Below are 16,606 nucleotides of genomic sequence, written 5' to 3' on the forward strand. Positions count from 1 at the left end.
ATGAATATTGGCAAATAATAATGTGATTTTGTAGAAACCTTGGAAATCCATAGACAAATTCCTAAATTTAACAACTCAGGCAAGGGTTTGCATATGTAATCAACATACTCATAAACTTTTACTTCAACGTAAGAACAAATAGAAACTTTAAATGCTATCTTTTATTGAGTAGAATTATATTAAGTGGTGTGTATGTGTGTGTTCCTTTGCTCTCCTTTTAGCTTAAGGGATCTACAATGACTCTTTTAATTCACTTACCTTGCAAAGAATTCACTTTCTTAAGGTATTTATATGTTGAAATTATTTACTTCATTCTTAGACATAGCTTAAAAATATTGAGAGAAAAGTGTTTAGGGAACGATAATAGCAGAAACTAAAAACCAAGAATAAAACTCCTTTTGAATTGGAAGACTTCAGCAGTAACATTTCCCAGTGAGCTTTAGGCAATAATAGCTTTTGATATCTATGTTCTAGATGTTTCTGTTTCAGGTTTCTGCAAACTTTCTCACCACATTACCATGTGAACAGTCATTGTCTGTTAGGTACCTGCTAACTTGCTTTATTGCTTAAGGGAATTGATGATTTGCCAATTTATTAATGTTTCACAATATTGGGCATTTAAATGTACATGATATTTACACTTTGGAAAAAGCCTTGTAATTTTAATTTTTGCACAATTTTTGCAGAAAAATTTTAATGGACTTATAGGACATGTTAAGACATGATAAGGTAGCTGCAGCTTGAAATTACGTGGGTTCTAGGCATCAAATTAGGCATCAATTTACATTCTTAATTGAGTCTATGCCTCAAATTGTTCTCAAACTGTGTGTTTTGAATTTGTAGAAATGTGAATGCCATGCAGAAAACATTTAATGCAAATCATGTTTATAGTATTTCTAGATGTTTATTGTAAATGTAGCTATTCCTGTGATTAAGTACTGCTGTTGAGGTTAAAAAAAAATATGTGAGTGTGTGTGTGTATTTAATACCATGTAGATTTGAGGTTTGTAGGTTAACATTTCCAATTTCTAGTATGAGGCAATGCTTTTCAACATCCATAACGTTTAGCAAATTATAATTATGCTGAGGCATTAATGTGAATTCATATAATGATGGGGAATTTGCCGCTTAGTAAGTACTGAAGCATAGCCAGTTGCTTCTTGCTCAAGAGCTCTTCTGAGTGGGTAGAAATTCATCTGTTTGGTAGAAAAGTAGTAATGTCCAGTAGAAGGAAAGGCATTTCTTTTGGAAGTCAACAGATCTTAAGGTGATAGTTTTGGAATAAATTAGAGTGGAATGTATGATTGCTTGGGTTTTTTTTTGAAATTAACAAAATCTGGAAACCAGACACACCATGAACGAATCTGCCTTAATGAATTCTCTAGTCAGTGCAAAAATACTTGATCAAGTAAGAGAAAAAATTTTCCTAGACTTAAAAAAAATTGATGCTTTGAGCATATATTCAGAAACATACAGATTCTCCATAGAAATGTGATTCAGGATAACTTTATTGTAATGATAATACAAAAATAATTTTAGTTTGTGTTTACAGAATTAGCAGGGGTTTTTGTTTGTTTTATTTTACTTGGCTCATGCTAACAGAGTTGAAACTTAGACTCCTACTAAATGGTGTGTGTGTGTGTTTATAGAATTGTTAGAAGACTCAAGGACATTGATTAAATATTTTAGTTCTTTTATTCTAATCCATTTTATTAGGATAGTTTTGTGCTGTGATGCTAGGTTTTAAAATTAATTAGTCTTTGGACATACACTTTACACATCTCAAAGGCACTACTGTCAAAGTATTTTTTTTTAATAGCTGAACACTAGTTTAAACGGATTTTATTCAGTACCTGCTGACTGAATAGTAGGGGAAGCAACTGAGCTCCATTCGGATTTGTGAATAGGTGACTGGGCCTTTTAAAGGGAGGATGAAGGAGTGGGGGAGGGCCAAGCGCGCGCCTTATGTGAAAAGTTACCAAAGGTTGGTCAGCAGAACAGCTGGTTTGGCCAGCTGTTGTGTTAACTGGCGATTACTGAAGTTAAGATTCTGTTCTCCCAAGGGGTCTGGGAGACCAAAGCCCTGTCCTTCCTGATAATGACATTTCAAAGGAATGGCTTTTGGGTTCTTGAGAAAGACTGTCCTGACATGTAGGAGGTATATGTACATCTCAAAGGGACAGAGAAAGGAGTCACAGTTCTAAGCCCTTTTTAGTAAACTCTGACAGAGGAGGTCAGGAGCCTATCCTCCGGTACTGGCTGGAACAAATAGTAGATTCTCCTGGCAGTATTTTGTGGGGAGGGGTGCTGGGGTCATCCTAGGGACATTGCCTTAATATTGCTTGAAGTCATGCTAGAGTTTTGTCAACACACAGTGCAGAGATTAGGGCAGAATCTTCATGTGCCAAGAGTTTTGCAGTTCTCATGATTTTATATTGATCCTGAAGGGATCAATTTTCCAGTAGAAAATAGAATATTATTAATTTGATATCTAAAGGAATGAAGGAGATATGCTGTCCTAAATTGAAACTTCTGGGTTTTTTTCCATATGGATTGCAAATGTGTATGTTTCTTTTTTTCCAAAAAGAATTATAATTGACTTACAATTTTGTGTAGTTTCTGGTACTACAGCATAGTGATTCAATTACATATATTCTTTTTCATTATAGGCTATTATAAGATACTGAATATAGTTCCCTGTGCTCTACAGTAGGACTTTTTTGTCTATTTTTATATAGTAGTTTGTATCTGCTAATCCCAAACTCCTAATTTATCCTTTCCCATGTTCTTTCCCCTTTGGTGACCGTAAGTTTGTTTTCTGTGTCTGAGTCTGTTTCTGGTTTGTAAATAATTTCATTTGTGTAATTTTTTTAAGATTCTGCATAAAAGTGATGTCCTGTGGTATCTGTCTTTGTCTGTCTGACTTCACTTAGTTTGATAATCTCTTGCTCCATCCGTGTTGCTGCAAATGGCATTATTTTATTATTTTTATGGCTTAGTGGTACTCCATCACATTGATACATATATCAATCACAACTCCCTTATTCATTCATCTGTTGGTGGACATTTAGGTTGTTTCCATGTCTTGGATATTGTGTTTAGTGCTGCTATGAACATTGGGATGCGTGTATCTTTTTGAATTAGAGATTGCTTAGCATATATGCCCAGGAGTGGGATTGCTGGATCATATGGTAAGGCTATTTTTAGTTTTCAAAGGAATCTCCATACTGTTTTCCCTAGTGACTGCACCAAATTACATTGCCAACAACGGTGTAGAAGGGTTCCTTTTTCTTCTCACCCTCTCCAGCATTTATTGTTTGTGGACTTCTGAATAATGGCCATTCTGATTGGTGTGAGGTGATACCTCATTGTAGTTTTGATTTGCATTTCTCTGATAATCAGTGATACTGAGCATCTTTTCATGTGCCTGTTGGCCATCTGTATGTCTTCTCTGGAGAAATTTCTGAGATGTCTTCTACCCATTTTGATTGGGTTGTTTGTTGTTTTTGTTGTTGTTTTTGTTGTTGTTGTTGTTGTTATTGAGCTGTATAAGCTGTTTAAATATTCTGGAAATTAATCCCTTGTCAGTTGCATCATTTGCAGATATTTTCTCCCAGTCTGTAGGTTGTCTTCTCATTTTGTTTATGGTATCCTTTGCTGTTCAAAATAGAGTTTTGTTGCTGTTTTCATAATAACATGTCTTCTCATAACCCAATGATATATATTATTTTAATACACAAAATATGTCAACCCTGTTGATCACTCAAATGCTGGCAGTCATGTTTTAGTGAAACACAATAGTCACTTTATTCATCTGCAGCATAGTTGGGAAGACCCCTTAAAAACAAACAAACAAACAAACAAAAATGAAAACCTACCCAAACCCAGGTCAAACAGAATAAGGTAAACATGATTAAATGTGCCACACCTCTATCATGAATACATCATTGTGAACAAACAGACAGCAAGGCTCTGAGTAATCGAGATGTTCACTGTCTTTGCTATTCAGGGAAAATGAAACCAAGAGTGATGGTTACTTTTGTGTGACCAGAAAGTTGGATGTGATAGGAATAGATCTTGATCAAGGAAGATGGCTCTTTTTTTTTTTTTTTTTGTCTGTGACTGAATTCTGGAATTCTCTGCAGACACTCAGGTTTGAGACTCTGCATCTTTGAAATTCAGTCAGCCACGCTATTTGGGAACCACCACTGCATTTCTCTTGAATGTGCCTGATGTCAGTATCTACAGCATTTCTTCTCTCAGCTTAAGATAACCCTACTAACTCTTATTTTACATTCTTTTTTTTTTCTTTCTGCCCATTCCTAGGTGATCGAATCTGCCAAAGGAAGGGCATTTGTTAAAATCAGTGATCCAGAGAGTATGGGAAGACTAACACTTTTTTGAACACCGTCTGCTAGGTACTTTTATACGCAAGCTCATTGAGACTTCAGAATAGTCTTGTGATATGGGTGTTAATCATTCCACCGTCTACTAGTGAGAAATCCCAGGCCCAGAAACTGAAGTAACTCCCCATACCATAAGCTAATAAGTAAATGAACTAAATTTGGACCTCAAATACGCCACAGTCTTTACCTGCTCAGTGAAGCTTTTGTAGAAGAACTTTTTAAATTACAACAAAATTGCATATAGACACTCTAAAATGAAAGCCATGTCATGTTATTAACATGTAGTGGACTTTTAATTTAGTAGTTTCTATTCTTGAGATTACTTTATGATCCAGCCTTCTCTCCTTGGCTCTTCAAGGGTGGGATACTGTTGGCCATGGAGGCTGGCAGGCTCTTTCCTTGACTATGGGATACGGAGCAGAGAGGAGCCAAAGGAATCCTGGTCTGGGTATGCTTGGCAACCCAGAACCCGTCTTTGTCTTTAGTTTTTACAGAGGAGTGAAGAGCAAGAAATGCAGCTGAAGCAAATGGTCTGTTCCCATGCAGAGGCGAGAATGGACATGCAGGGGTGGGAGGGGCCTTGGGGAGCAGAGCCTGAAGAGACTGCCTGAGAAAAAGTCCAACAAGGGGAAAAGAGGCTTTTTGAGGTGGAGCACCCACAGTCTCCAAAGATGGTGAGGAAGGTACTATAATTGCTTGAGCATGTCAGGCATCCCTTCACTTTCTCAGACCTAACTCCTGGCCAGAATGAGGCTCAGGACTTCCCAGGACGTGTTCTGCATTGTTGTAGACAAGGGAGGCTGAGGCCATTCTCTGCTCTTCTGGGAAATGTCCATCTCAGTGCAACTGAATCCAGCACTGGCTGGGCATCAAGACCCAGATAGACTGTTTCCTGGCCTGGGCTGTCTTGATCAGCTGCAGGTGGGGCTGTGTTACAGAAACAGTTTCAAGTTTGCAGAGAAGCAGAATAAAAGCTTAAGTCAATTTTAAAATTAACCTTGTTAAAAAAAAAAAAAAAACTAAGTCTCTGGAAATGCTTGATTCTAGAAGGAAACATTCTTAGACACTTGCTCTGTTGTGCTGCCAGAATTGGCTTGGGGGCTTGCATTCCAGAGAGCAACAGGGAGCCATAACACTTTCTCTAATAGCACTCACTTTAATTATCTGCTCACCTTATCTTTGCTTCCAGGGATCATTGTGTAGCTTACTTTGTTTTAGGTTAGGCTCCTAATTGTACATTATAAAAAAAAATTGTAAACAATGTTTTTCTTGCCTTTTTTTTTTTTTTTTTTTTTTAAATTTGCCTTCATGAGTCTCTGTGGAGGTGGGATAATACTAGTGGTGGTGCAGGAACCTTCAGGATGATCTGGGGAGATGTTTCAAACTGCAGAAGTCTCTGTTCCAATCTCTTACCTAACTCATTCCCAGGTGCTACCTCCTCAACACTATCCCTGGAAACTGTCATATTCTCTACGTATGTTAAGAACTAACCCCCCACCCCCCAAAAAAACGCCAAAGAGAAAACGTTTTATACTCACAGTGCGTAATTTCAAGTTTGTACAGCTTTCTAACTATGAAGGTGCATCAGACTACTGACTGTTGGTCAGTCTGGTCATCTGGTCTTCAGTATCCTCTCTATCTTGACCTTAAGGGAAAGTATACCTTATACTCCTGCAACTCAGTTGATGAAGTGCACACACACACACACAAACTTATTCATGGAAACTGCAGCAAAATAAGACACACAAGAAGTAAATTCAAAATGAGTTTTCTTTGTCACCTAGCTTGTTCTGGGGTAGAGAAAATTTCCTATAGATTTTTTTCTTTTCTGATATTTTCTCTTTCAGTTACATTTGTTGGCAGAGAGACTGCAGCTCCATGATGTGCTACTTTGTTAGAAGCCTTGTAATCAAATTGAGGGAAAGGTTAAGAGACATAAAGGTTATGGATGGACATTGGTAAGGGAGCTTGAGACCTGGAAAATAAGCACTAACAAAAGTGTGTGTGTGTGTGCGCGCGTGTGTGCGCGTGTGTGTGTAGAATCTCTTTAGGGGCAGAATAGGAGCCGTCTATAAAGAGAAGCCCTCCGCATTCTACTTGGACAGAGTAGGTTCCATGTTCCAGAAGGAGCCAGAGAGAGATGTGCCCTGTCTCACCCACTTGTAGAAGGCCCCTGTATTGTGTATCTCAGGACAACAGTGTTGTGTCTGGACAATAAAGACTTAGGTTCACACTCCCTTCTGCTTTACAACTTGGCTTAAGAAGCCTAAGTTAGGTTTCCTCCAGGAAAAATCCCAGTGTGATTTAAAGGCTTGTTTGTCCCCTTTTTATCACTCTAGCTCCCCATCTCCTTGATAATTTTTTTTTTTTTTTTGACATGGGTAAAGAGGTGTTTAATTCTATCAGTAAGGCTTAAATTGCCTGCTCCTGGTAAATTTTGACCATAAGTATGTGGCAGTTTTATTGAAATTAATTAGCCACAGTGTATAAAAAGTCAGGTTCACTGCTATTTGGTTGAAGGAAGAGAAAGTTGGGGGTGGTGAAGAAGTTGGGAGAGTTCTAAATTCCAGAAGAAAGTGGGGGAGAAAATCCTGCATAAATGAAGAAAATGCTCAGTGAATTGGCCCTGTTCACACCCAATAGACAAGCACACAGAGGAGTCGTGCCCTGAGGCCTGTGTCCTGCCTCTGCAAGAGTGGTGCTACTTCACTGATTTATAAAGACTTAAAAGAAAAAAAGATTGATATTCAACAACTTTTATATTTATGGCATTTATACTAGATGTTTATTCCATTTCTTTCTAAGCTTGTAAGAGCAGCAATTTAAAATACAGAATTATCATAAAGTTCATTTTTTTTAATCAGTAGGAGACTCTAGGGTTGAGAGCTTTAGTGTATCACAAGTTATAAATGCAGAGTTGTTCACTGAAGCAAATTTACCTTTAAGTAAAGCAACATTTTTACATTGTGCTATGTAGAATATTAAGTCCCTAAGTTTTAAATAAGTATGTTATGAAAAAGTCCCATAGTTGACTAAGTTTGGAGGAATACTGCTTTTTTAAATATAAGGTCAACACAGATAAATTAATTCGATTTTAGTATTGTAGCAACAAAAACTCAGAAATTAAAGTTAAAAATTAATATCACAGTAGCATGATAAAATGTAACACTTAGAAATATAAATTTAGAAAAATGTTCAAAATCTCTAAATACTACAAAATATTACTGAGAGAAATTAATACCTAAATAAATGGAAATACGTATATTCCTGGATTGACAAGATGACAGTTTTCTTCCAAGTGAGCTTTAATTCAACGTAGTCCCAATCAAAATAGCAACAGGCATTTATCTTTGAAAATGACAAACTGGGTCTCAAATTTATATAGAAATGCAAAAGGTCTAGAAGAGCTGTAATTACCTTTCGAAGTAATGAAATTGAATGACTTGTGCCAGCTGATTTAAAGACTTGAAAGATTACAGAGTTTAAAACTATGTGGAATTGGTGTAAGAAAGAGGAATTGAATAAAATGGAGAATCTAAAAATAGACCCCACACATATATAATGAATTGATTTTTACTTAGGTGTCAAGGTGATTTGATAGGGAAAGGAAAATCTTTTCAACAAATTCTTCTAGAACAACTGGAAAGAACTATCAGACAGCACTGAACTTCAAACTTCACTTTTCACTAACACAAAAATTCAAGATGATCAGAAACCTAAACATAAAATTTAAAAACTAAATCTATAGATACACACAATGATGTAGTTGAATCTCAGGTACGTTGTTAAGCAATAAAACCATTTTCAAAATGTACATACTGTATGACTTCTATATGAAATTCTAGAACAGGCAAAACTAATACGTAGTAACAGAAATCAAAACAGTGGGGAAAGGCAGGGAAGATGATGGAAATGTTCTGTGTATTGATGGGGGTTGTGTTAGACAGTTGTATTTGTCAAAGCTTATTAAACTTTACACCTAAAATCTGTGCATTAAGTACCTTAAGTAAACTAGTTTCCATAAGCAGTAACTTATCAAATTTGTATATTGCCTTTGCCTGTCTAAGAAGGCGTGTCACTAACATTGTTTCTAAAACTTCAGTTGCCAGAACTCTATTGTGTTAGTGAGGACTCTCCAGAGAAAAAGAACCAGTAGACTATATGTGGGGAGAGAAGGAGATTGCTATTTGATTATAGGAACCAGCGAGTCTGAAATCAGTAGGTCAGGCCAGCAGGCTGGAAGTTCAGGCAGGAATTTTAGGTCCCAGTCCTGAGGCAGAATTCCTTCTTGCTGAAACCGCAATCATTGTTCTTAAGGCCTTCAACTGATTGAATGAGGCCCACCCACAATGTGGAGGAGAGTCTGCTTTCTTAACATATACTGATTGCAAATGTTAATCACATCAAAAAACCTCCTTCACAGCTACATCTGGACTAGTGTTTGCCAAACAACTGGGCACCTTAGCCTAACCAAGTTGACACACAAAATTAACCAGCATACCCATGATTGTGGAGAATCTTGTCCTGCTCCATTGGGAACCTGAAGGCATTTTGGGGGAAAAAATGCCAAGTTGAAGCAAGATGACTTAAAATTTGTAATTAAAGCCTACAGCCTATCTTTATAGTTAGATCATGTCATGCCAATGTAATGATTAACATAGGTTCATGGATTGAACTGTATCTAGCTGAGGAGGTAAATTATCATTGTCGGCCTCCAGGAGAGCGAGGAAGCCTCACTTCTCTTACCTTCTTCACCTGCACCAGCCCATGTGGAAGAACTGCAGGTTTAAGCATAGAAATTTTAGAACAGTGATTTGATCACATTCACTTGATTCCCTAAACCATTCTGTAAATTGAGTAGAAGCAATTTCATCCTTTTTTTTTAAATGGATGAAAGATCAGAAATAACAAGATGGAATGATTTGTCCAAAGACTAAATCATTTTTTTTTTAAAAGTCACTATACCAGACTTTTTTTTTTTTTTTGAGAATGTGAGCAAATCATGTAAAAAATCTCTGCACATGTAGAGCTTGTGTTCTAGTGGATGGGAGGCAAAGTGAAACTAATACCAAAAAATTCTAGAGTAATTTAGAGAATGGTTGAAAGTGGTAAGTGGAAAAAAAAATGACATGCAGTAAGTTAGGGGGCCTTGAGAATCCTGTATGGAGGTTTTCCTTGGTAAGAGGGTGAAATTAAAGCAGAGACTTGAAGAGGCTGAGGGAGAGCCCCGTCTCAGGTTGGCCAGTGGGGAGGCAACTAATACAGAGCCCTGAAGTTTGGTAACTGTGACTAGAACTGTAGTCTGAAGAGTTCATTCTTTCAGCAAATAAGCAGGAGCACACACTTCCTGCAAGTATAGTGCTAGCCAGTGGAGCTACAACAGTGCCTGGGAAATTCCTGGTTTTTTACTCTTTTCAGCATGGGAGTGGTTCCTCCACCATGAGGTATAAAGCCATTACAAAGGTCTTCAACTTATTTTGCTCTCAGAATTTTGTGTAGATGATAATTATACATATTATTTTCAAATACATATATATGTTATAATTCATACAGATACATTATTAAATTCATTATACATGAGTCAACTGATAAATACTGGAAGTTCTGTAATCCTGCTGGGTGGTATATAGTCTGTGAGCAATTCTGAAGTTGAAAAGGGTCCTCATTCTGGAAAATGTTGGAAGAAACTGCTCTACACTGTGAGGATGCCAGGTTGAAGCTGGTCCCAAAAGCTATGCTAAAAATTGCTGCTTCTAAAGACAAGGGAGGCCTTTGAAAGTTTTTAACTGGAGGAATAACATGACCAGACCTGTGTTTTTTGGAAGATTTCTTTTTATTGTTGCTTATCCAGAGGAAGCCAAATGGAATAAATCTATTGAGGAATGCTTATTGTATAATTATAGTTACTTGATTCATTTTGTAACACAGCGATCCAAACTGCACTGTACTTAATCCTTTGTTTCTAATGCTTACAAGAGGTTCAAATCCTTATTTCTCTGCATTATACATTATTTGAAGCAGTATTTCTAAGTTAGTGATATCTTCTGTTAAAAGGTAACAATTAAAAATAATTTTTTAGCTTAACCTAGCCTGGACAACTTGAAATGAAACAGTGGGAACAGTGAAAACAGACCCTTGTGAGGTATATGCACATGCTAGCAGGGAGACATCTGGTTTATATGTCTGCAAGCTGATTTGACATTTATGTGTTTGAGTGAACTTTCATTTTAGCCTCATGTTTGAAAGTCTAGCTTTTGGTGTTTGAACTTTTTAATTTGATCTTGGTAGACTATGAAGAACCGAAGAATTACTGTATGAGAGATTTGGATACTTAAAGTTGAATGGCTTTAGAGTAGTGATAAATACGTCTTAAGAGACTTTAGAAAGATGGAAGTCTACATTTTCAAATCTGTAAGGCTAAAGCAATTACATCTTTGTAAAGGATTCCCCAAACTTACTTACCTTAGATCCTTTCACTTAGGATTCTCCATGTGGTCTATATTCTATTCCTTTACGGTGTTCTTTCCCATTCAGAAAAGCCACTCCTCTGTGATTGCTCCTAGTCTCCGATCCATTTCCTCACATTAACTATGTACACACTTGTGATGAATTATCCTATATCATGCTATATTTTGATCTTTGATGTTCTGTCAGGCAAAATATCAGTGTGAAATTGTAGCAGTTGTTTGCATTTGCATTTAATTCAACCTGTGTGGTACTGGCAACACTATGAATATTCATTCTTTGGCAGGACATATGCTTCTGGCTTTGCTGCTGATTCAGACTTTCCATGCATGTGGGTATGTGGTAGCTCTTGCTCAAACATCGAGATGCTCAATTGCTAATGCTTCCCAGTTGCCAGATGGTAAATATGCAGCCACAAGTTTCCAGACAATATTGTTGTCTGGGTAGGAATGAATACACATGATGCATTTTTCATGTGCTACAATACTGTATGATACGTTTTTTGAATGTATTATATACACATAGATATATAATAACCACTTCAGTCAGTGAATATAGTTTTGAAACCATACCAATGTCTGTGTCATTGAATATGCACTTTGATGCTAATGTGTTCTACAGCATTCTCTCGCCTTGTCTTGTCTTTGTCTCACAGCACACATTTGTTCTCATTTTTCTGGCTGTAAAATAGTACAAAATAAAGATTTCTTAAAGATGGAAAGAATGACTTTGTCCAAAATCATGCATTTCCTTCTCGCATTGATCCAGCTCCTCATTTATCTAAGATCACAAACTATGTCACCTTGCAGCCTGAAGTGCTCATCTTGGGTATTTGCACTTCCCAATTTTTTTGGAGTATAGTTCCCTGTGCTATACAATAGGACCTTATTGTTTATCTGTTTTATATATACTAATTTATATCTGCTAATTCCAAACTCCTAGTTTATCCCTCCTGCTCCTTCCCCTTTGATAACTGTAAGTTTGTTTTCTATGTCTGTGAGTCTATTGCTATTTTGTAAATAAGTTCATTTGTATCATATTTTAGATTCCACATATAAGTGATACCATATGGTATTTGTCTTTCTCTGTGTGACTTACTTCACTTAGTATGATAATCTCTCGGTCCATCTATGTTGCTACAGATGGTAATATTTATTCTTTTTCATGGCTGAGTAGTAATCTTTAAGTATCTGCTTTCACCACACACATCTCTGGATTCTCCCTAGTGCTTTTCCTGGGTTTCCTTCCATGAATGAGATTTGCCTCTGCAGCCTCTTGTCAGTCCATGTGTCTTCTTCATTATCTCCCCACTGCTTAAGGAATTATTTGACTCCTCTCTATTCCATATGACCTCCAAATAACCAGATTGTGTTTGTGTCTACCATGTCATGGTCATATTTCTCTTTATGTGGAGCCTTAATTGTTTTTCTGATTCACGTATCTGTATTTCCTTCATGGTAGCTATAATGAGCTGAACACTGTTGATGGTTGCTCTTTGTTTAATAAGTTGCTTTAGATCTTTTAAGGTTCCCAGAAAAATGGAATAGCCTAGAATAGTTCAAAATTTAACTAGCAGAAATTAGGTATGAAAAGGGCCCAGGAAAATGCACCACTTCATATGTTTTCTCTGTTACAATACTCAAGCTAACATGGATTATTAAAATGTTAATAAAATGTCTTCCTGCCTAAAATAAACCAAAAATATAAATGTGCTTATTGGGCCATAATCCAGAAATATTATCACAAGTTTCAAGTTTTAGGAACAGAAAATCCCCTAGAAATTTAGTGACCAAGTGTGTGTTTGCAGTATACATGACTAATTAAACACATATGACTAGAACGGAAAGGAACCACATGGTACATATGCTCAAAGGGCCTAAAGTAATAAGCTTGGTAGCATGAAGGTAATACCTGAGGAAAGAAAACCTGTCTTTGTCATTGAGCCTGTACATCACTGAGTAATATTTGATGATACAAGTTAATTAGATGCTTTGTTTTTAACTTTTCTATCATCAAATTGAAAAAAAAAAAAAAGGTTTTCTTTTTATTGACTGATGATACCGTTCCTCCTAGGAATTCTTCCCCCCTTAACAGAGGAGCTGGATTGAACCCAGGACCTCGTGCATGCCAAGCACGTGCTCTACCACCGAGCTCTACCCCCCTATACCATCCCCTCTAAATTGTTATTCTAAAACCGTTTCTGGAAAATGGAAATTATGAAAGAAGAGGCTTTCTTTCACTTAAATACTTCATTTCTGAATTTTTGTACATGAGTAAAAATTATACTAAAATTACAGGCTAAAAGTAGACTATTAAAAATCTTTCCTAGATCTTGTCTGATAAATACTTTCAGCAGTATATCTGTCAATAAAAATGAGCAAGGGTAAACCTCTCAGAAAGCAGAAATGTGGACTCCCCAGGGATGTGTTCCCTTCCCAAACCTGCACTTTCTCTGTCCAGGAAGGTCTGTGAGTGTGCTTTGGACCTATGATTCCATTGGATTACTTTCTATTGATCCTCTTTCTGGTGTTTTATAGTTGCTTTCTGGTTTTACCCAGCCATTGACTGGTGTGTAAATACAAAGGAGCAGACACCTTACATTTAGATAGAGTTCACCAAGCAATTTGGACCCATTGGAGATGATAGCTCTTGCCTGAGCTTACCTCACTCCTGGCCTCGGAGCTTAACACAGGGACCAGATGAGATTTGGGGTCTTCTCCTTTAAGGAAGGGATGGGAGCATGTAGATGGGGCTCGCAATTTTGAAAATAAGGCAATAAGTCTGTGTATGGAAAGTTTGTAGCTTAAGGAGTCGTTAACATTGAGGACTGACGACTCAGCAACCATGATTCCCTTAGCTTCTTTTCTCCCTAAACCCAGATTTTGTTCAGAATCTGTTCTGTCACATAAAGTCATGTGTCAGAGGGAAAAACCAGCCCATTCTTTGTCCCAGAGATGTACTGCTTGGTCTAAAGATAGTCTTGTCTCCCTTGCTGTTGATTGCTTTAGGGTGTGACTGAGCACTGACCTTTGGGATGCAAGGGAAATTTTCTGGAGGCTTCTGGGAAATTTTTTATACTCTTAAGCCTATGGGAAATGATTCTCTCCCAAATTAGGTGTAAATAGGGGACTCACCATTCTTTCCACATCTACAAAACACAAAGCTAACTTCCAGATGAAGTTGGCAATGCTGACAAACAAAAATAATGGAGAAACCTTGCCTCCTTGAGACATGGAACTTGGTGCTTCGGCTGCAAAGCTCTGGGAGATTGAGATAATAATGTCCTCATTAAGACCTGAGCCAGCTCATGTGATACAGGATATTCTGCTGCTTGAAACACAAAGGTCTTTCCTGATAAAGTCTTTCTTTGGACACTTACAGAAAGTACTTAAATAAATCTAAAGGCAGGTTGCGTTACTTAGCCAACTCAGTATAATTGGCACAGTCTGGAAGTGTACACTTAAGGGTAAAAATGGGTCATTAGACTTTTTTTCCTCTTAATTTTTTTGACTTGAGGTAGTGCAGTGTGTTGAAAGTGAAGGAACGTGGGGTAGGCAGAAGAAGTTCAAAAGGGTAAGGAGAAGAAAAACATGGCACAAGTCACGGTTAACCTCTGGGTGGGTTCTAATTGATTAAAAACTGCTATGAGTGAGTAGGGTCTTGAAGTGGAAATCAGAGCCAAGACTGATACTTCACTAAAAATGAAGTTCATTATGAAAATAATAGATATAATTCTTTGAACATGAGTTTCCTCTTCTTAAAATGAGAGGATTGGAGTAGATGCTCTCTGAAGTCCTAACTAAGTCCATATTAGTTAGGTTGGTTAAGGCTGGAGTTTTCCACTGGGTAATTTATGAAATGCTTCATTTATATTGTTACACTCCGTTTACAGATGGACTTTGTTCCCAGTGGGCTGATTTATGAGGATGTTATTGAAATGATGTTTATAATCATAGTGACGATCTGTATTTTGTAATTTCTAAATTATTTTCTGATTCAGCAAGAAATCTTATGTGGCTTATGTACCACAGTCCCCCACCTTCCCCCAAATTCCTAATAAACCTTTTTGTATTCCAGAGACTCAAAAAAATTTTAATACTAATTAAAATGATTTCAGGCATTCGGTAGTTGATATAATTTCTCCAGGAGAAAGTACATCTTCTGTTATTCCTATTAAGGTTTCCTAACACCAGTTAGTTGGCTAATTATAGGAGAATCTGAAATGTGTTTCTGCTCGATGCCAAGAGGTAATTTATGAAACAAATGAAGCATATGGATTACGTATGTTTTTATTTATTGTTCAGTAGTAAATGTTTACCACCCTTTCTAGCAATTGAACATTAGGTTTACAGATTGAGAAATATTGATGATAATCAAAATTACACTAGTTCTGTTGCTCATTAGAGATTAATTACATTATGTTTCTGTGTATGGATTGTATATAAAGTAGATTAAAAATCTGTGTAAGTTATTTACTGTAAACACAATGGTCTATTTTAACAATTTGTTTTTGCTAAAGGATATAGTCAGTGCTCTTTTGTTTACTAATATTTAGTATTTCTAAATGTTTCTCAGTATAAAATTGTTAGAACATCTGCCATGTATGTGGAGGAGATAATTACACATGAGATGTAGAGTAGCAAGTGTCACATCGTTGCATTAATTTAATAATTTACACTTGCTTTTTTTTAAACTGAGAAAAGCGCTCCCTTAGTTTCAAAAGGAATGACATTTTGAAAAAAATGTATTCTAGTGGAGAAGTTTGGATTATAGCAGTGAAATGGTCAGTTTCATGCCAGTAAGTTCGTGTTTTTGTTTTGGTGCATTTGATACCGCAGAATGTGTTTTGTTTATACCTTGAAGCTGGAGATTTGGTAAAGAAATCACATAAAAAGTAACAAAATTCAAGAATTTGACCTGTTTAGCACTATGTGTATATTCTTCCACTTGTAAATTTTATGGTAGTAATAACAAATAAAACAGGTTCTAATTTTTTCTTAGAGTATTTTACTGGATGTTGATTATGCATATCAATATATTTTAATTTGGAAAGTAGATATGTTTTTAAGGTCTCTAGTTAGTATTCAACTTTTTTTCTCTTTTAAGAAATATAATATTTTCTTTAAAACAATTCCCATATACCTCAACCAATGTATAACTTAATGATTGTCATTTAAGCACCTAATGGGATTAGAGAAATTAGGCAACCATGCGTATGGCTAGATCAAGAAAACTGTCATTATCGTTATATCATCCTTCAGTTTAACAAAGGATATAACAGATACACTCCTTTATAATGTAATCGTTTAGTCTTCTTATATTGCTTTGACTGTGAACATTTTACCTCTCTCGACAAATTTGTTACTAAGAGTTATAGACTCATATTTTAGGGGAAAAAAAGATGATATTGATAGTTTCCAGCCCTGCCTAACTGTATATTAAAGTCATCTGAAGGCTTTTTAAGAGCCACCAATGTCTGGATCCTACCCAGACCAATTAAATCAGAATCTCTCAGGGTAGGTCACGCAATGGAGTTGATTCCTAGAACTCCGCAGGTGATTCTAATGTGTAGCATGGGTTGAGGACCTGTAGTCTATATGGTGCAACATATCTATCAAATTATTATTATAACACATCATTTGACTAAAACTTTATATACTTCTGTGGCTTATATATTTCTCAAAAAAACTACAACACTTAGCAACCTTTTCTTTGGTTTATAACCTTATCATTTT

At 36.5% G+C, this 16,606-nt stretch overlaps 1 protein-coding gene across 11 annotated transcripts in view; it reads left to right on the top strand.

Moving 5' to 3' along the window:
* The window catches only part of CRPPA (CDP-L-ribitol pyrophosphorylase A), a 358,292-nt gene that overhangs the window by 143,331 nt on the left and 198,355 nt on the right, over window positions 1-16,606 (top strand). The window contains exon 10 of one of the 11 annotated variants that reach the window (XM_074367401.1): window positions 4,327-4,418. The exons of the other annotated variants lie outside the window; for them this stretch is intronic. Coding sequence (XP_074223502.1) covers window positions 4,327-4,404 — 78 coding nt within the window. The 3' untranslated portion in view covers window positions 4,405-4,418. The remainder of the gene's footprint in view (window positions 1-4,326; window positions 4,419-16,606) is intronic. 11 annotated transcript variants of the gene reach the window in all.

This window comes from Camelus bactrianus, chromosome 7 (genome assembly GCF_048773025.1).
Source record: "Camelus bactrianus isolate YW-2024 breed Bactrian camel chromosome 7, ASM4877302v1, whole genome shotgun sequence".
NCBI lineage: Eukaryota > Metazoa > Chordata > Mammalia > Artiodactyla > Camelidae > Camelus > Camelus bactrianus.